Source organism: Python bivittatus, unplaced genomic scaffold (genome assembly GCF_059951505.1).
Source record: "Python bivittatus isolate LINGU-HERP-01145 unplaced genomic scaffold, Pbiv_v1 ctg000480_np1212, whole genome shotgun sequence".
Classification (NCBI taxonomy): Eukaryota; Metazoa; Chordata; class Lepidosauria; order Squamata; family Pythonidae; genus Python; species Python bivittatus.
Window position 1 is genome coordinate 71188035 of NW_028277075.1, and position 21029 is coordinate 71209063.

General features: G+C 37.3%; 1 protein-coding gene across 1 annotated transcript; it reads left to right on the forward strand.

Moving 5' to 3' along the window:
• The first annotated feature begins 4679 nt into the window (after nt 1-4679).
• LPXN (leupaxin) lies at nt 4680-20753 on the forward strand. The gene is made up of 9 exons (XM_007423077.4): nt 4680-4788; nt 8854-9026; nt 10422-10477; nt 11941-12043; nt 12989-13156; nt 13493-13666; nt 14125-14206; nt 18400-18548; nt 19271-20753. Exons 1-9 carry the CDS (start codon nt 4776-4778, stop codon nt 19535-19537), a joined length of 1185 nt encoding a protein of 394 aa, XP_007423139.1. The 5' UTR covers nt 4680-4775; the 3' UTR covers nt 19538-20753.
• Nucleotides 20754-21029: the final 276 nt, after the last annotated feature.

Here is a 21029-nt window from a genome sequence, read left to right on the forward strand (position 1 = left end):
TGCAAGATGCTGCCAATTTTCACCATAACCTCTCTGAAGGTGTTGAATCAAATGCTGCCTTCAAATTTATAAAGCAGCATAGAAAGAGGCTCTTGGTAGAATGACATACTTTGCAGACAGGTAGTACAAGTTGATACAGTGATCCACTATTACAAAGACAGGTCTAAAGCCAGATTGTTCCTCTGCTAAAACTTTTCCTGGATTGATGCAGTCAGCAAGTTTTGAATAGAGCTGTTCTGAATAAATTGCTGCATATATACAGGCTGATTGGATTATAGTTGTCTGAGTTGATCTTAATTGTCTTTTTCTTTTTTTGGAAATCAGTACTATTATGGAATTATTTCATTCTTCAGGACTCTGCAGGGAATAATTGATGTGGCTGAATAGAGAGGTCCACCATTTGGGATTTAATTTTAGCATCTCTGGTGGAATTAAGTCCCCCTTGGAGCTTGACCATTTTCCTTTCCTTTCCTTTCCTTTCCTTTCCTTTCCTTTCCTTTCCTTTCCTTTCCTTTCCTTTCCTTTCCTTTCCTTTCCTTTCCTTTCCTTTCCTTTCCTTTCCTTTCCTTTCCTTTCCTTTCCTTTCCTCTCTTGCTAATACTTTTATTAAAGATTGCAGGTAGAAAAGATAAAAACTAATACAAGCTACAAAAAATAAATAAGAATTTAAAAAATGAAAAGTGTAGAAGAGAAAAAGAAAAAAAGTATATAAAGAAGTAAGTTCCCCCTTCATCATGACAAATATAAACAATTTTAGTAACTTATCACCATCTCTTAAAATAAAACAAATACTCTCTTCATCCCATATCTCATCTCTTAACTAGAAACAAAATCCAAAAGCCTCGTCAATTATTCCTAATCAGCAAAAGTCCATTAAGGGTTACCAGAAATAACTACATATCTATTTTAATCTTGATCAAATAAGCCAGCTCTATATTCCTTCCCTGTTCTTTTAACAATCTTGATTTTTAATCCCTTCAAATAATGTCAGAGCTTGATTTCTTTTCATTTTTTTCTTGTCCCTTCACAAAAAAATTCTTCAAGATTTTAACAGATCTCTTTTGTACAGTAAGAAAAGGTTATCCAAATCAGTCTTCTGATTTGATACTTGTATCATACCATACTTTAAGTATGGAGACATTAACTGGTTTCATTTGTATGTCCAGTATATCATCTTTTTCCATATTGTTCTTGTAACTTGTCAGATTTAAGTCCACATTCAAATCAATTTCAGACTTATCTGGTGTAGCTGCTTCTTCTTCTGTAACATCATTAATACACCATCTATAGTATCAGAGATTCTTAAAATTAATTTAAGAGTCCATTGTTCAAAAATATCCTTCAAAACATCCACTGTTAAAGTATTTTGCTCCATTCTTTGTTAACAAGTTGAATTTTAAGTATTCTTCTCCTTAATTGTAATCTTTATTTTCTCCTAGCTCCTTCTAGTGTCCAATCTTCAAAGTCCCATCCTATCATTTTTTTTTCAAAGAATCCAAACAACCACAGTTTCCCATGGGAAGGATTCTTATAATTAATTTCATATTTTTATTCCAAGTCCATCTGGTCCCTTAGTCCATTGTTAACTTTCCAAAATCAAAACTCTAAACACCCTTTTGCTATTTAACCCAAAAAATAATATTTTTCCAAATCCTTAAAGTTGTATTTAAAAATTCTTTTTCTAAGGAGAAGAACACTCACCCAGTGAATGCAATGAAACTTGCCATTCCAGAGAGTCTTATTTCCAAAGCAATAAAAAATAGTTCCAAAGGTGGTTAAGAAATGAAGCTTGGTTGAGCTTTTTGCTCATAAAAGGCTGTGTTAAAACTGTGAGCTTAGATGGTGTTCCTGGACTCCCAGCCACTTGACTCATAAGCCAACCACAAAACCTCGGTTCCTGCAGTCTACTCACAAGGAGCGACTGCCTGGAGTGCATGTGGGCTATCTCACAATCTCTCCTTTCTCTGGAGAGATTTTGCCTGCCAGGATCCAGCATCCAGCCACCAGTCTCTGCTGTAAACTCTGTCCTGCTGCAGCAGGGACATATATGGCTCACCATGGCACTCACCAGAAGTCTGGAGCTTTTCCATTTTTCAACTAAGCAATTAATTACATGTAATATCTCTAACTTAGCAGCTAGTGGCTATTCTGGTAAAGAATTAAAAGGTGCTGGGTATGTGTGTGTGTGTATGTCTCTGACTATTGTTTGAAACAGAATGCAGTGATGTGTGTCTAAGGTCCCACTTTGGCTCTGGGTCTTGCTGTCAGAGGGGAAACAAGATGCCATTTTTCACTTGATCTGATGGGATCAATCTGTCCCATTCAACCTGTTAGTTATTCAGCTGCTTCTTTCTTTGTTAGGAGTGCCTTGTATCCTTTTTTAAGGAGTGAAAAGCTTCCTGACAATGAAGATCATTGTTGTTTCTAGAGGCTTGATACATGGCAATTTCTAAGGCCTTGGCATGAACTTACTTCTTGTATTTGTTATGGACATTCTGAACAGACACAGCAGCAGGCTTTAGACATTTCTGTACTGAGCTGAGAATATTCTGGATCTCTCTTGTGTCATTCATAGAACTTTTTTCAACTATAAAGCCTTAGATGTATTTAAAAAGTGCTAGCATGCACTAACTCATTTCACACAACTTGTTATGGGGGAGTTTCTTCCAAAGCATTTTGGATTGAGGTATCAACTTTCAGATAACTAGTAAAAAACCTTAGTAGGCTTTTGCTATTGGAAAGAGAGGTGACAATGAAGTCTATGCAGCGGGTAGCCAATTTTTAGGCAATTAGAATGTAATCAAGAATGCTAATGCCTCTCCTATTCCAGAAAGTGAGCTCTCCCTCAAAGTCTCCTGGAGTTGCATTATTTAATATTAGGAGCCTAAATTTAATGACCATTTGAGTCAGTCTCCATCCCTGTATGTTAATACCCTTATCCTCAGAACAGTGAGAGCAAAAAAAAAAAAAAAAAATTAGTTATGTGTACATATGGAGCATGAAAGTGTTAGAAACAAGATTCCTCACCCGAGCCCATCCAAGGCATCTAAATGTTCGGGCCATTTCTGAGTTTGGTAACTGAGCTGTCAGTTCCAGCACCCAGTCTTCAAAATAGTCCCAGATGTCATTGTTATTTGTGTGTGTGTGCGGGGAGGGGGGGGTGGAGAGGGTGGTATATATTAATAACAGATTTAAAATTGCATTTTTCAGCTCAATAGCCAGGGCTACTGGATCAAAACAAAACACAAGAATGGAGTTAGTCACATAAAGTCTGGAGGAAATAACTAAGCTAATATTTCTGTGAGTACAGCTACTCTTCCAGCTGGGTATTAGATAAAGAAAAGATTGTATACTTGTTTAACTTCATGAGTTAAGGATTTTAAATTGCCCCAAAGATAGAATGAAAGCAGGATCCACCCATTTGGCATGCCAACGAGCAATATTTCACGAGAGCAGCTATGAAGGCTTTCAAATATCTAGGCATTTATTTTCAGCCCTCTGCCTCCTGGAAATTTCAGTCTTCAGACCTTATGCTGCAGGCACAAAAAGCTTGCAGTGCAATAACCTGATATGGAGCTGTACGGGGAATAACTCTATGCCTGCAGCAATTAAGCTACTGAACGCTGAAATACTAAGTCCTTTGCTGTATGTGAAGATGTTGTGTATATAAAGATATTCCTGCACTAGAAGGAGTCCAATCTAAATTCCTGAGATGTGTGCTCCAAGTCCCTTGCTCAGTTGCAAATATGCATCTTCGGGTAGAACTTGGATATGTCTCTGTTGAGGCCTGTTTGAGGCTCTGCCAGTTAAAATACTGGCTTAAACCAATATATGGGGGTGAACCCGTAGCCCAGCATGTATTGATTGACATGTTTCTTTGTGGAGGAATCAAATTATATCTGATCTGATTCGCTGTGAATTTATCCCCCCAATCTTTATTTATGCTGGGTTTAGGTAAAGCCTAAAGTGAGGTCAAGCAGAAAAAAAATAGGCAAAGGGATAGAGCTAACATTTTACATCTCTATTATAATAAGCTCACATATCTGCTTTTTAAGATTCCCAAATTTTTTAGCGTATCCTTGGGCCCTAACACAGAATGGCACTTACACTGACGTGTCTGGATGCCCTCAGTGGTGTAATGAGATAATTTAATAAAGCCTGCTATCAAGAATCCTTATACATATTTTCAGACACTGAAATTAAGACAGTTGTGCATATACTCCTGAAATGTCCTATTTATCATTCTTGGAAGACCATGTTAATCACAAATTATTTGGACTTGTCCCAACAGACAATTGTGCATTTCCTATTAAATGACCAGTATTATGAAGCTTCCCAAAAAGTGAGCAAATTTTGTGCTATAGCAATAGCTGTTAGCAGTTGCTGGATATAACCTACGTATGCTTAGTTTATATTATAAATGTTTTTTGTTTAATTGGTATGCTTTGTATTTTATCTGTGTTTTAGTGTCTATGATGATATGTACTAATTCTTATATATAGGAAAGATTGCACAATGATCACATCAGATATACATCTCTTCCTGTTGTACCATTTCAGTACAATTTTTAAAAATCTGCTTAAGATGTAACCCGCAGTAGGGGAAAAAAACTTTAGCTTCTAAAGGGAGGAAGTGCAGCTAGAGTGAGGAACTGAAAAAGTCTGCGCAAAGTACTGTCCTACACACTCACTATCTTGCTCATTTCCCCTTCCATTACTCAACAAACCTGCTTCTCTGTCAGAGATTCAGGCAAGAAGACCCAGTGGAAATAGGCCATGGATGATTTAGGTAAGTAATTATTTTTTAGTATAGCAAAAGAATAAGAACTGAAGGGATGGGTTTGTAATCTTCATCTTGTGCATAATGGGAGGAACAGAAATAACTGAAGAGGGAAAGAAAATCTCAAGCACAAGGCAGAGGCTTTATGCCTTTAACAGCTGCTTGACAGGTAAGAATATGTCAGGTACAGTTCCTCCTCAAACCATAATGGCTGGATTTCTGCAAAACACCACAACCCATTTGGGTTGCTGGTCCAAGAAGGTGAATTCAAGTTGGAACAGAACATTGGAGGAACTTAGAACCTAACTTAGTAGAAACTGATGAAGCTTATCAATTTATCACTCTCTCTCTCAGCCCAGTTCACCTCACAGGATTGTTGTTGTGGGGAAAATATGAGGAGGAAGGAGTATTAGATATGTTCGCTGCCTTGAGTTATTTATAAAAATAAAAAAGGCAGGATAAAAAATCTAAAAAAAAAGAAACTTATCTTCATTTTTGAATCAGGAATTTTTTTTGAAAAATTATACTTTAAAATGTGATAACAAGTAATGCAGTAAATATAGGATTATTTAGGCAAGGGAAAAACAGACATTATTTAAGTTAAAAGCATGAACATTTTGTAATCAAAATAGAGCTAGGAAAATATAGAATTATGTTTTTAAATTTGATTCTGCTGTGCTAGCCTCACTTCCACTGGCTCATCAGCTATTGCCACTAAAAGTTAATAGACATCACAGACTGAAGCCCCTCTACCTTATTTCTCTTGAAGAAAATAGCATTTTACCACACTCTTTTTTCTTATATTTTCAGCATTATGAAATAATAGGATGATTCCACTATAATTTTTTCTGTCATTCTAATGTTATATCTACCTGTCCTTATGTCTTGCATGCAGGTAGCCCTATATACTCTCCTTTATATATATATATTTTAAAAGATGAAAAATGATCAAATCTGGAATCAACCCGTTCCTGATTTTAAAATAATTAATGTCATCCTCGTGGTGCAAAAGCACCACTAACAGTGACTTACAATATTTTAAAATGCAATTATTACCTTAAAGAGACTTTGATTGGAAGGAAGAGTGTGCCACTCATCTCATTTCTGTTCCACCAAATTCATTTTGGGGTTAGCGATCAGCTACATGATATGAAGATGAAACAGGCAGCCTGCATTATTCCAATTCCTGTCAGGAAGGTTTCCTTTAATTTCAGTTTGGTCAGTGCAATATGGTAGCAGCAGATCTTTGTGGCACCAAGGAATTCAGACCTGCTACAATCTATTAATACCATTGTTAAAAAATATGGGACAGAGAAGAAAGAGATACACTTCCCATTCAGTAAAGTCCTTGGGGTTCTCTGAGCTTGGTTGTTTTCTTGTAGACATTTTGTTACCTGGCTAGGTAACTGAAGATGTTACCCAGCCAGTTAACAAAATGTCTGCAAGCAAACAACCAAGCTCAGAGAACTCCAAGGACTCCACAGTTCAAACCTGAGTTACACATATTCTCTTCTATTGGTAACACTTTCCATAGTCTCTGCGCTCTTTTCTGAAACCTGATTCCTAGGCAAGAATTGAGGTGCTCCATGCTAATTGAGGTGAATACTGTGGTGATGGTAGTAAAAACTATAGAGAGGTTTAGGAGGATAAACAAGGCTGAATCAGAGAAGCCAGCTCAGGAGTAGATTATTTATATATCAATTTATATAACCAGCCATTTTGCAAATTGTAACTCTGGGTAGTGAACTGGGTTGGCATTCTCTGGGTTCCTTCAATCTAACAATGACATCTATTGGGCCCTGGGAGCACACCTACCCTCTGAAATGAGGTTCCCCCCGAGATTTGGATGGCCCCCACTCTGCTGTTGTTTAGAAGAGCCATGAAGACTTGGCTTTTCACCCATGCCTTTGGTGAGGGAGAGGGAGTCCCCTCACTTCATTGCACTTGCCATCCTTTATCTTTTATTGATTTTATTGTAATTTCTTTGATTGTTGTGAGCTGCCCAGAGTTGTTGAGAGTCAGGTGGCATACAAGTTTAATAAAATAATAACAATAATTATTATTATTTCAAAATATTATTTTTGATTCTATAATATATACAGATTTGTAGGATTAAATCATCACCTATACAAGATAGTGCACTTGCTACTTAGCCAGAATTTACAAGCCAGATCAGAAGTTTACTGTCTTCAGATTTGAGGATATATTATCAGAAGATTTGTTCAGTCTAAGAAACAGCTGGAAATCCTTGTTTGAAATAACCAGAGATAACTGATGAGAGAAACCTTTAAAAATAAAGGGATTTATGTACTGAGATATGAAAGTGGCTTGATAACATCCACATGTCTGTCTGTCTCAGGCAATATATCAACATTCAAGCCACCAGGGTACATGGTGTTTTACCAGACTTTTACAATCTAAAACAAACAGGTTAAATTTGCATGTACGTAGTTATATATTTTTCCTGTTTCTAGCTTAACATGAAAGGCTGACCTTTAATATAATTTGGGACATATGTAAATAGCAGTTGTATAGTTAGAAAGAGGTGGTAGATTTTAAATAGTGTGAAAAGGCAGCAGATAGTGAGTTGTTTAATTTGTTATTATAATTTTTACTGCCAGGCATCATGAGGCTGGCCTATGGAATTATCTGCCAATAATAATGGAACTCACTTTGAGTTGGTCTTGGAAGGTTGACTTGGATGGGTGTGGGGGTGCATTATTTACTGCTGTCCTCAGGCAGTAGAAGGGCAAGAGTTTATTTTATGGTTTCTCCCTTCTATGACTTTGTGATGGGGAAAGCCACATAGGATATCCAACAGACATATTTTAAGTGTGGGGAAATGGTGGGCATGAATGGAAGAAAAACAGGTAACCAAAAGGCCTCTTGAGGAAGCAGAAATGATGAGGAGACTTTTAAAGAAGTTGCCCATTGACAAGACAAGTGGGTTGCCTGCAGGAGGAGAAATCTAGTAAGCCTTACTATCTGACTGAATTATTAGGAGGGGCAACAGATACAGGCTAACTGTGAACAGAAGATGAGGTGAATAATCCCAGGAAACACAGAGAAAGGATAGCTCTGAGAAGGTTGCATATGTATACATATATAAGATATACGCATGCATGCAAAAACAGAAAAAGAGAAAATTGGTTTATTGATTTAAATAATAAAGAGGCCATTTAAAATAGGGATATATGTTTTAAGATATCACATACTCTTTAATTATTTAGTGGACAAGAGGCCACTAATTAAAATACACTGCTATTTAAAATTCAGATATTAATGTGCACCCAAAATATTTCTTGAAGCCTATATAGCAATCTGCACTCAGGACAGGATTAGATAAAAATCTTAATAAAGGCAAGCATTTTGTTTCTGAGAGTGGAAGTGTTCTGTGACTATATTGGTGTTTGCTTTTCTGAGAAAATATAAACAAGCAAATTTGCTTTTTATATCTTTTGCTAAGGCAAATATCAGTTGACAGTGATGGCAGCAGTTGAAGTATCTCTCCTCTCACTGAATTATTTTAGATATTTAAATGCTTTATTTCAACTGGACTGTATCCTTTACATAGCTTCTAATGACTATATTGACAAGACTGGCCCCACAAGGCACTCTGTATGTGTGTGGATGCTGACTTTTATTGCCTCCCTTTTCTCATGTTTTCCTACTGGATCATAGCAGTTTAAGGTTTCCGTCCCTTGGTTATACTGTACTTAGCTTTTGGGCCCACCTTTTTCCATGAATACATTCATTCTGGGAAGCATAGAATAGCCCCAAAATTTATGAGCAATTCTTCTTTGCCTCTCTCTGCTACAAGGTATAATCCAGTGTTTTCTATAGTGGCAGCAATCTGGGATAGCAAGAGGTCCTTTCCTCCACTCTTGCTTGTCCCAACCTAGGCCATCGTAGATCAAGGAGTCATTTGATAGCAACACTGTAGTTTTACAACTGCAATGGAGCTCTTTTGTTGCTAAAGTGCTCACAGTGAGATGGGATGCACATACTAAAGGGCTTGAAGAAAACAAAGACAGATGGAGAGACATATATTTCAACTATAATGGTTTTGTTTAGATGCTTTGTTGGCAGAACTGGAACAAACCTCGGAGAGTCTGAGTGTGAATGACTCAGACCCAAATGTTTGCTTTCTTTTGGAGCGTGACAACAGCAAAGCAAAACCAGTGGCAACAACAACGGAAATCCATCTTACCCAACACACAAAATCAGCTGCTCAAGAGGGCAAAAAGGTATTTTCCTTAAGCTATATAAGTCTTAGCAAGTTGCAAGTTATGGAAGGAAGTGCTCACAAATTTGACCCTACTAGAAAATTCATTCCAGCCCTTGGTTCATCGCTATCCTGATGTATAACTGCTGATGTTTTTAATTCAAGGCAAAATTGAATAAAATATAGTTTTAAAAATATTTATGCTAAAAAGTTACAACATATAAAACATGGTTTAGGTATGGAAAAGTCCACTGTAAAATTAAGAGCGCCTGCCAAGTGTCCTTAAAGAACAAATGGTATTTCTAGATTACCAGTCCTCCCATTCCCAAACTTTCTTTTTATTCTAATTCAAAGCCCATTTGATATTCTGAGCTGTTCTGACTACTCCAGTTCTCTGAGAATGGGGCAAATTTACATATAGGGAATCACAAACTAATCAGTCCCCACTCTTTTTACTCAATAGCTGAACTTTAAAAACTGTAAAGCACTTGGGATTTGCCTACTATCCAGCTACTGTGTTCCTTATCCTCAGGTCTGTGTCAAACACATCTTTCCCCCTCTTCTAATAGTAAAAGGAAAATAAATACACTTGTGCCTTTCCCTTTTGTTGGGATCCATCCCCTTTGAAAGTACTGATGCCAGCATGTCAGGGATCCCTGAGCTTGGAATCCTTTGTGCAATCTAGCCAGTGCATCACTAAGATGGAGAAACAACAGCTAGGAGTGTTCTTCCAGTGAGAGCCCAGAAGTGCAAGGAAGTGAAACAAAGCTGTCTGGGCAGCCTTTTAAAAACCTATTTCTCAAACAACAGTGCAGGAAAGAACAGTGACAACTGACTGGTGACAGGTCACCATGATCTCCCATAGGAAGTACAATAAACTTCAGTTTGTTGAACCATAGCTGGTGTTGGCCATGGGAATTCTGCAAGTTGTAGTCCTAGGACATCTGGAAAGCATTATGTTGAAGAAGACTGGATTACAACATGTAGGTAACAGACTGGGAAAGACCTCTGACAGACCTTGATTTTGCTGAGCAATACTGGGTGAGCTAAAACATTGATCTGATTTAATTTTTGGTTGCTGATGTATTTTATATATCAGACCTCCTTAACTAGAGACTGTTTTAGAATAAGAGGCGATTCATGATGTCCAGATTCTTTATTCAGAAGTCAGTTTACCTGTGTTTCTCTCCAATTTGCATCTGGAACATAGTTGACCATTACAGCAGGTAGAAGAGCTGGTTCCAGAATAAGAGATAATGGTTCAGAGCCTGCTTTAGAAGAACAGGGCAGTGCAATATTTTCTGATGGTTAAAATTATCAACTGATAACAGGATAATAACTAGAAACTAAGCATATTTTTCAGCGACTTGGGCCTGGGCAATATTCTTATACATATTTGCTGTATATATATTTCCAGGTAGAACCAGCACACAATGTTCAAACCCATAAAGAAGATGCAGATAATATTTACAGGTAACTATTACTACAGCAAAAAGATAAACAGCCCTCAAATTATACTACCTTTTTGCATTTCATGTCTTCTAAACCTCTATCACTGTTCTCACTTGTCTATCCTTGAGAAAAGAAATTAGAAAGACCAATTTCATTACAAAAAGGTCATTTCCAGCAATATGACATTTTAAGCCATTTCCCATGGATTAAACAAAGGTTTCTTATCACATTTACCAATGTAATTATGTCTGGCTTTTGCCCAATAGATGGCCACTATCTATAGCAGTGTTTCTCAACCTCCACAACTTTAAGATGGGTGGATTTCAATTCCCAGAATCCCCCACCCAACATGCTGGCTGGGGAATTCTGAGAGTTGAAGTCCACCCATCATAAAGTTGCCAAGGTTGAAAAAACACTGATCTATAAGTTGGAGTTGCCAAGGCACATTTTACATTTTGATAGAATGTAGTGGGCACCTTGTTGGAATGAGATGGAGCTTGCTTAATCAAAAAATGTCTGCCAGAGTATGCATAGCCAGTTGCCCACACACAAATTTATCAGTTTCCCCCGTCATTAATTCCAAAATATGATCGGTTTCTAGTAGGATGCTACAACTGAGTCACTTTATTTGAATCTCTAAGTGTTAATATAATCAAACTGATGGTTATAACAATGTCATTAATCTTCAAAACAGGGAATTCAGTTGGTATTTTAAATAGGGTTTAAATAGGAGGAACATTTATGTGTACTCACAAGGCTGAATGTAAATATATTCTGAGTCAGAAATATCAAGCGCTGGAAATTATTCACCCTTATTTCCAAGAACCCATGGATGATTAAGTATAAAATGTAATTTCTGGCTTTCAGAGCAGGTGAAAATGATATTGAAAAAAATAGTTTAATTATTATCCATAATATACTTTTACGCCAGTCTAACCAGAAAATTTTAGGGTGACTTAAAGTTAATAAATTAGTTCAGACATTAGAGTAAAAGTTGAGTGTGGCAGCTAAATACATTTTCCTTATTGTAGAAGTTTCAACTGCTTTATGAAAGGAATATTTTGATCTGCCAGTCTGTCACCTAAGCAAAAGCCAGATGAATTAAATGACATGAAAAAGGTGTGGTCTCCACATATTGCATTACATTTCTGCAGCATTTCACAAATTGGACTGTCCTACACACATGCATCCAATCTGTCAGTACAGAAAACAGAAAATCAGTAAGAGGCAGAACTGAATTATCGTTCGCCTAATACAAATACAGTGGAACAGCAAACAATTCACAGGATTTGCCATTTATAAACTTGAGGCACAGTTTGAGATAAATTTTTGAGACCAATAAGTAAATAACTGAAATGGTTGTTTTTTGGGCAGGTACCATGTATAATGACAGATGGGGCAATAGTACATGCAAGAATATGAAAATTTACTTTTTTATTCCCTTTATTTAGTTGATCATAAATGAACATTTGTCTCCTTTACAGCAAAATTTTACCTCCACAGCCAGTGGCATCCTCATCGCCTTCCACCTCAGTTGCTCAGCAGCTGGATGATCTTTTGGCTTGCTTAGGAACAATCCAGTCCAAGGTGAATAATGGGATTCTAACCCAAATACCTTTTGAAATGAAAGCAGTGGTTGTTTGTACAGACTGCAGTAAACTCCTAAGACCTGCACTCTGTCTAAGGAGCATTTAGAACTGCAATTGAATAACATAGCACAGTGTTTCTCAACCTTGGCACCTTTAAGATGTGTGGACTTCAACTCCCAGAATTCCCCAGCCAGCATTGAGTTGAGGTCCACACATCTTAAAGTTGCCAAGGTTGAGAAACACCAACATAGGAACTTAGGGGAAGATGTAGCTTGCTTACATTCAAGTCACTTGCATACTTCAGAGACACATTGACAGGAAAAAATAATGAAGGGAGAGCACAGGGTTTAAAAAAACTTGGGAAGTGAGAATGGGGGCTATTATGAGTACTATTGTTCTGAATGTCTTTAAATTACTTATCACAGTGGTTGTGTATTTATACTGTTTGCTTCTGTGTATATCTGGCTTATTTCATTATTGCAATTTGTTCTTGGCTTTTTTTCATGGTCCTGCATCTTTAATTGCTCTGCAGCCTCCCCAACTGCCTATGCTTCAGATCCAGGAAAGAACCATGCAACAGGGTTTTCATAATGTCATCTTTTGGGGTGTAGTTTGAGCATAGGATGCTAGGGGAGCTAAAAGCTTTGTACAGATGATTGTACAAAACAAAACAGGACACCGAGCCATGTCCTTCCATCTCTACATAATTAAGATTTCTTAGAGTTGCTATTCAAATAAACATGGTTCTGTTTGTTCCAAACATTTTTTTTTCAGGAAAGAAAAGATGTGGGGATATAGGTGAGAGATATGTATAGGATGATATAATCTAAAATGTTTTATAAAATTGTATGAATGATGCAGGTTAATAGATCAGTAAAACCCTGCTCTAGAAGCAGGGAAAGCTACACAGAAAGAAAGCTGAAAATTATTTGTTGTCCCGCAGGTCTCAGATGGCCTGGCTACTCCTGGCCAGTCAGTCTCAGCAGAAGAGAATACCGCTGGCAACCTAGACAGCATGTTGGAGAGCTTGACTCAGGATATGCAGGACCTTGGTGTTGCTACTGTGCCTAAGGGCAACTGTGCTTCCTGCCACAAACCCATTGCTGGAAAGGTAAGCATGGGTGTGGGAACTGTGGATCTATCTGCTTTTTTGACCATTCTCAGTCTCACTGAGGCTGCTATGAACAACTGCTTATTTGTCACAGTTTCAAACTGCATGGCATGTATAGCCGACAAGGCAAGTTGGAATTTCTTCTTTTGCAATTATATTACTGAGGATCTTTATGTCTTAGCTTAAAGAGGTCCTGTTGCTTGCTAGGCCAATGAGGGGACCCTGACTAAAAACAGCACCTTTGGGAATATGTAGCTTCTGGGGGAGAGAGTCTGCACTGGAGAGAGAGAAGTATCTTTAACCAATGTCTTCTACTAATCCTTTAATGAATTCTAGGTGGTTACAGCTCTGGGAAAGATCTGGCATCCTGAACACTTCACATGTGCCCAGTGTGGAAAAGAAGTGGGTTCCCTGCCATTCTACGAGCGGGACAACAAAGCATACTGCCAAGAAGACTATCACCAGCTCTTTTCTCCTCGCTGTGCTTACTGTACTGCGCCCATCCGAGAGGTATGTACCACTGTCTCTGCCTTCGGGCGATCAACCGCCTTCATAACTGGTCCCAAATGTCTAGCTATCTGAGGTTAAAGATAAAATGGTGCCGCCCTCCCCGTTGCATGTACCAAAGCTGCCTAAGCAACAGTGGAATTGCAGTTTCAGCACTAATGATGTGAAAACTTCTTTAACCACATCTGAAGTAAATAAAAAAGAGGAGCTGCAGGAGAGGCTGCAAAGTTCCCATAGCTTTGCAATTCAGCACCTCGCTGCTGTCCTCTGGGATTTGCTGCCGAATGTAGATGTTTCTGTTTGTCTAATGGAAGCTTTGCCCCCAAAAACCCCTGGAGAGGCTCTGATTCAGAGTAGAAGCAAGCTGGCAATACACCCTTCATGCCTGCCATCTTTTTTTTGCCATATATAATATTATTCCAGTAATGCTTTCTTGTTTTGTTTTGTTTTGTTTTTTGCAGAAAATCCTAACAGCCATGGATCAGACTTGGCATCCTGAGCATTTCTTTTGCACACATTGTGGGACTGTGTTTGGAAATGATGGTGCGTCATTATTTCCTAAAGTTCCTGACTTAGCTTTTGCAAGCTTGTTTAATGCCTTTATCTATTGGTATAGATATAATCTAGATAGATGAGTGTGAAACACTTCAAAGTGGAAATCTTCTTACCTCAAAATGTCCCATTCCAACTCTGCTGGAAGTGTTTCAATGTTATACACAACCAAAGAAAAACTTGAGGAAGTATATGAATTTGTATATCTTGCTAGAATGTTTACTACAGATGGGAAAATGGATGGAGAAATTTTAAGGTGGGCAAATGTCACTAGAAAAGTCACCAGTATGACAGAGTGAGGAATGCTTGGTGAAAGAAGCAAAAATGGCTGTGAATAAATGTATGCTTCAGCCACTGTTGTTATATGGAAGTCAGAATTTGGCATGCAAGGAGAAGTATATAAATGAGTGCAGAGGAAATGGGGTACTTAAGTCTATGGTAAACAAGAAAAGATAGGGTCAAAGATGGATGGATGGATGGATGGATGAATGAATGAATGAATGAATGAATGAATGGGTGCTTAATGAATGTGGATTGAATACAAAAGTGAGAGATCAGTGCTAAAGAAGTGCTTCAGGTCATTCAGTCATACAGGGAGAATGGATGAGGACTGAACCATAAAGCAAATATGTGAAGGAAGAGTGACTGCCCTGGAAGAAAGGAGTAGTAAGAGAAAGTTGTGGTTGGATGGAATTTATCATTTTTTCAAAAGAGGAGGTGAAAAGTTTGAAGAACAAAAAGTAGTGGCTGAAGTGAAACATGGACTCGATGGAAGGAAGGATGGTTCATAAGGATAGAAAGTATGGAGACATAGTGAATAGTGTCATACAAAGTAGTTGCAGCCTTGTTTTCTTTCCTTTACCTCATGCCTTCAATTTCTTTGGCTTACTATTTCTTACTCTTTTTCCTCCTGTTATATAATGTTGCCTGCCCTCTAAGGAAATAGCATAACATGTATGCATGTACGTATGATCACCAGGTAACAGCAGAAGCTCTCTTCTTCTAATGGATGCCTGTAGCATAGTTTTCTCTTAATGTGTTTTGCCTCTCCTGAGTGTAAGCTGATGCAGAGAGTATCAGAGGGGAGCACTGATGAGAGTGTTTTAATTTCATTTTTCCTGGGTACCATGCTACAAATACTTTTTTTTTTCTTCTTGACAAACAACAATCAGAAAAGCATAAGCACACTCCCTGTGGGATTCAATCATAGACTAGCTCTAATATGATATCAGGAATTGAGATCCAGTAATTAGCTCCTAGTGGATCTCTGAGCCCATAGCAGTCATCTCAGGTCCCCAAACTCCTAATTAGAACTAAAATGCAAAAAGTTTTATGGGTCAATTTAGAGATGAGCTCCTTCCTGGATTCTAAGTAAGCCTTTTAAGGAAGTCAAGGCCACTTTTCTCTCTTTCTTGGCCATGTGGGAGAGTTTCCCCTGAGTCTTGCTCACTGTTATTGCTTCATGCTTTTAGAAGCAACTTTCAGAAATGTGTACTTGTTGCACTGGCAGCAGTTTCTTAATCTTTGGTGTGGTGGCTCAGATTCCAGTGCAATAGCTGCCTTGTGCAACTATGGATTGTTTTTCTTGCGCTGCACACGTTCAAGAATTGCAGAAGTTTAGCAAAGCACTATTTGACCCCACAATGACCTGAATTATATTATTAGTCAGTATGAATGGTAGCAAGCTGACAATGGCATGAGCAGACTTGACTTGTCTAAAAGAATTCTCTCTCTCTTCTTGGATGCTGGCAGCTCACACCAACTAGGTCATTGGTTCTGATTTGGCAGTAGAACCTTTTTATTTATTTAATCAAATTTATTTATTTATCTTAACAAGTTTTATAAAAACAAATACAGAAAAATGGGGAAAAAGAAAGGAAAACATATAAAAGAAGAAAAAAAAATATTCCAAAAAATTCTATTTGAAGTCGAGGAAAACCCTTAAAATAGTCATTGCAAAGTAATTGATTTAAACAATGTATTCCAGATTCTGCTCACAATTTCCAGTGGAACATTTTGCACCCTATTTTTGAAACAGAGTTATTCCATAAAGTTAAATATTCATGGGCCTCAACATGAAAATCCAAACTATAACCCAACAGAGCCCAAACTATCCCAGAAACAAAATTCCCTTTCAACTGTGTATCAGTCCCAGCAATTGCAAGGACCTTAATGGAACTGAATAAAAACTTTCCAACAAAGCCATCAAAGGTTGATGCTTTGCTAAATTTTCATTCCACATAGATATAGTCAATAAAATATAAGCCCAATTATATTTTTGAAAATCTGCTAAATTAAAAGGACCATCTTCAAAAGATAATTTCAGTTTAGCTAATACAATCCAGGTGGTCTATTTTCTTCTGTAACTTTCCTTAACAATTTATCAATTTGAAGAAAATATTTATTTGGAATTAACGTTCGAATATTTCTGAAAACACAAGTCAATGGTAGAGTGATGTTCATTTTAATAACATCAATTTACCTCACCAACTTAATGGAATTTTAATCCATCTATTAATAGCTAAGGCAACCTTCTCTAAAACTGTTAATATATTTAATTCTATATATTTAACACTATTTTTAGGAATATAAAGTCCTAAATACTTAATATAATCTGTTGATGTTACAAAACCTAACTTTTTGCATTGTACTATTGATGTACCAGAATTTAAAGGAAGCAAAAATGACTTATCCCAATTAATCTTACATCCTGAGTACTTACTGAAATGTTGAATCATCCATATAAGATTTGGCAATGAAATAGAATAATTCTCTAAAATTGCCAAAATATTATTAGCAAATAAAAATAATGTATATTTAAAACCTGCCAGTGTGATACCAGTAATATCACAAGATTGCCTAATATAAATTGGTAAGGGTTCCAGAATTAAAAAAAAAAGTAAAGGGGAAAGCAGGCAGACCTGACAAATACCATCCTGTAACTCAAGTGCATCTGAAATCAACTGGCTTGTGATGACTCTTTATTGCCAATAATGAATTACCATCCACTTAATAATAGCAAACAGGAACCCATATCTACTCATTGCCTTCATAAAATAATTAATGTAGACCATATCAAGAGTTTTTTCAGCATGTAAAGACACAAGTGCAGTTGAGTCTGTTTTATCTTGAGCTGTATCCAAAATATCTATTAAACATAAATTACCTGATATCTATTTTTGTCATCACACTTCACACAGTATGTAATTATGCTCTTAAATTTAGAAGACCTCTTCATTATTTGTTTTCTTCCTGTTAGTCTTGTCTTAAGCAGGTTGCATATCAATAATAGCTATTTACCCAGCAATTCCTTTGTCTCTGTTCTCCTTGGAATCTACCTCACTGTGTGCTACACTCTAGGCTTAGTAGAAGCTGTGTGCAGGGAATTCTGGTTGAGGCAATACCTTTTGCAGATATTGCCCATTTCTAATCAAAACATTCCCATCTTCAGTATGAATGATTTCAAAGGAAGAATTCAACAAACTTTAAAGAATAATATATTTTATATACCTATAGATAGCCTGAATTTTGTCATCTGTAGCACTGTTAGCAACGTAGTTCAGTTTAGAGTTATCTCCCTCAAAAATATGTAAAAATCCCAACTCTGGAACACATTCTACTTTTTTTTAGTAATTGTTCTAACTTCTTTGAATAGTATCTTCCAATAAGACACCACCTTTCCACAAGTCCACCACAACTGAAAAAATGTTCCCTTCTGACTCCAAGCCCTCTAACAATTTGATGAATGACTGACTGTGGGTCATTCGTGCTAATCTAGTTGGAATTAAATGCCAGCAATGTAATATCTTCCACTGCATCTCTTGTACGGAAGCTGATAGAAAACCATTAATGACAGATTCCTTTCTACCAGTCTCTTAAATCTCCGTCTTGTTATCCTCCTCCTGTCTCTACCCTGTTTCTTCCTGCCTTTATGGCAAAACCTTCTGCTCCTCTGATTTGGAAGAACTCATAAAAATGACTACATGCTAAGATACATGGATCTTGCTTTGTGCCAAGAGTTGTAACAGATGAATGTTGAATTGGTCTGAAGATTAGGGACTATAATAAGAGTTCCTTTCCTACTGCTTTTCCAAGCAAAGAGAGCATGCCTTTGTGTCTGCATGCCTTTGTGTCTGTGTGACTTTCCACTACTTTTAATCATCTTCCCAAACCTTCCTCTACAGGTTTCCATGTGAAAGATGGAAAGCCATACTGCCAGAAAGATTTCCAGAGCATTTTTTCTCCCAAGTGCAGAGGCTGTGATCGTCCTGTGATGAATCAGTATTTGTCAGCTCTGAATGCTGTATGGCATCCTGAATGTTTTGTGTGCAGAGTAAGTATGTATAATTACCAAAAATAGTACTAGTTTGGGTAGCTGGTAGTTATGAGACATTTATGTGGTGGGGTTGGCTAGTGGTGCAGCCAGGGGTAAGGAGCCCTCCAGATAGATTTTGGCCACAATCCTGCGCATAATGGGATTTCTTAAATCCCAGCTATGTAATTTGTTATTTGTACCTGGATATAGGGAAGTCTCTCAAACTGAAAATGTTAAGATCCGATATTAAACTTGTGCTACAAAGCATGTATGTATGTTTGTGTGTGTATACACACACACATACACACTATACACGAACACATACACACATGTACACACACTATCCAAATATTGGTGGCAGCATGTTAGTTTTGTTAAAAGGGCAGGACATCATGCAGCTCAGCGTGAACTGTTGTATTCTTCGTTTCCACATTAAGTGGGCCCATTCCTGAGTGTCTTTATATCGACCTGGATACCTGCACTGAAAAAAACTTGGACAGGAGCAGCTGTTTGTGTAAGCTTCTGTCCTGGACAGGTTTGTGTTTCAAAGTCCTGCCTTTTAATTCCAAGAAGAAAATAATTAATTTGAGAAACAACAGCCAAACGTACTCATTCCAAACAGTAGTGGACTAGCAACCAACGTGCCCTTGCCCAATGCAGCGTTGTGAAGAACCTAACCACACACCACCCCCAGAAATATCTTTGATACCCTGACGCAGGCTTCTTTCCTCTGTTTTCAGGATTGTTTCTGCAGTTTTACTGATGGCTCTTTCTTTGAAATAAGCGGCCAGCCGTACTGTGAGCTTCACTTCCATCATCACCAGGGAACGGTGTGCCACGGTTGTGGGAAACCCATTGTTGGGCGATGTGTCAGTGCCATGGGGCACAAGTTTCACCCAGAGCATTTTGTCTGTGCCTTTTGCCTTACTCAGTTGCACAATGGCATTTTCCAGGAGCAGAATGATAAAACCTACTGTCACGCCTGCTTTAAAAAACTCTTTGTTTAACCTGAAGGTATGTGGAATGTTATTCTTCCCAGGAACTTCATTGCTAAAAAACAAGGCTGCGGTCCCAGGACACTTCCTTGGGAATAAGTCCTACAATGCTCCCTAGGATTTTCTCTTGACTAAAGAGTTACCAAATTAGGCAACGTTGAATATGATAAGAAAAACTGTAAGATGCCCAATACTATAACATACTGTTATGCTTTAGTGTATTCAGATTAAGCAACTGTTAGGTATTTATCTTTTATATTGAATTTTAAACAACTTTACTAACATTCACTAGCTGGAGATCTATTTTTTAATGAGAAATAATAACAGCAGCTGCTTCATATATATAATCTTTAAAGTGAAACAAAGTAGTAATTGTTCTTCTCTGAAATCTGTTTTCGGAGATTTTGTTTCAGCTGATGAAAAGAACAAGTTTTTTTAAACTAATACATATTCATCTATGCTAATCTATATTCCATTGGTTTCTATCATTTTTTGTAAGTTACAACAGAAACCTATGATGTCTTGAAGTAGGTATGCTGCAAATTACAGAAGTTCATTCTAAAGTCACTTGGGCTTACCTCCTGGTCAGTGTGCATAGAACAGTCCTAACCAGGGAACTCTCATTTAAAAAGTTATTTAGATTGGAAAGAGAAGATACTCCAATGCATCTTGAAATCAACAGCTTTTTAATGGTAGACTGGTGCAAAACTGCAGTGTCGATGGAAGTATAGCCTGCGGAGTAAACAATATGGAATTATTCTTCTCCCTGTGCTACCTACATCTTGCCCATCTCATTTTGCTCATTCTGAATGGCTTTGGCAGCAATGTTCCACTAAGACATCTTTTACATAAATGGTTCGTCTCTCAAGATTAGTATCATAATGCCCTAGCAAAACCAGTCATCTACCTTTTTAATCTGCTAAACCTTATGTATGTATGCAAATGGTCTCTTGCCTGATTATTTGAATATTTATCTTTCCTTTAATCTTCTTAATTTTTCATACACACTGTGTTGAAGGTTGTCGATATATTTTCATCACGTTGCTTGTAAACAGATAATATGCAAAGAAGAATAAATTTTATTTTCTTGTTGGTCATGCAATTTTGTGTGTTTGGTTTTTAGAGCTACAGTATTGTAATACACTTTCACTTTGCATGCATCTCCAGGGATGTATGGTTGCTGGTGATATGTAAAGTAGCCTTTCTACTAAGTTGCTCTAAGGGTTGGCTTTAACAGCATGAATTTAACCAGAGAAGAAAACTAGGTATGAAAGACCAAAAAAGAGATGCAATAATTCAGTGTAACAACAGAACAAATGTAAAAATAACTATAAAAGCAGAGTCAATCATTGCATATCCTAATGAAAACAGAGTAGTCACAAAATGCATAGTGGAATTCTTCAAGAAATAGTTGGAATATTGAAGAAATACAGAGTTGGCATTTGTTCCATATAAATTTAAAAAATCCAAGTCAGTTCAGTGAATACAAAGATAAACATGTAGA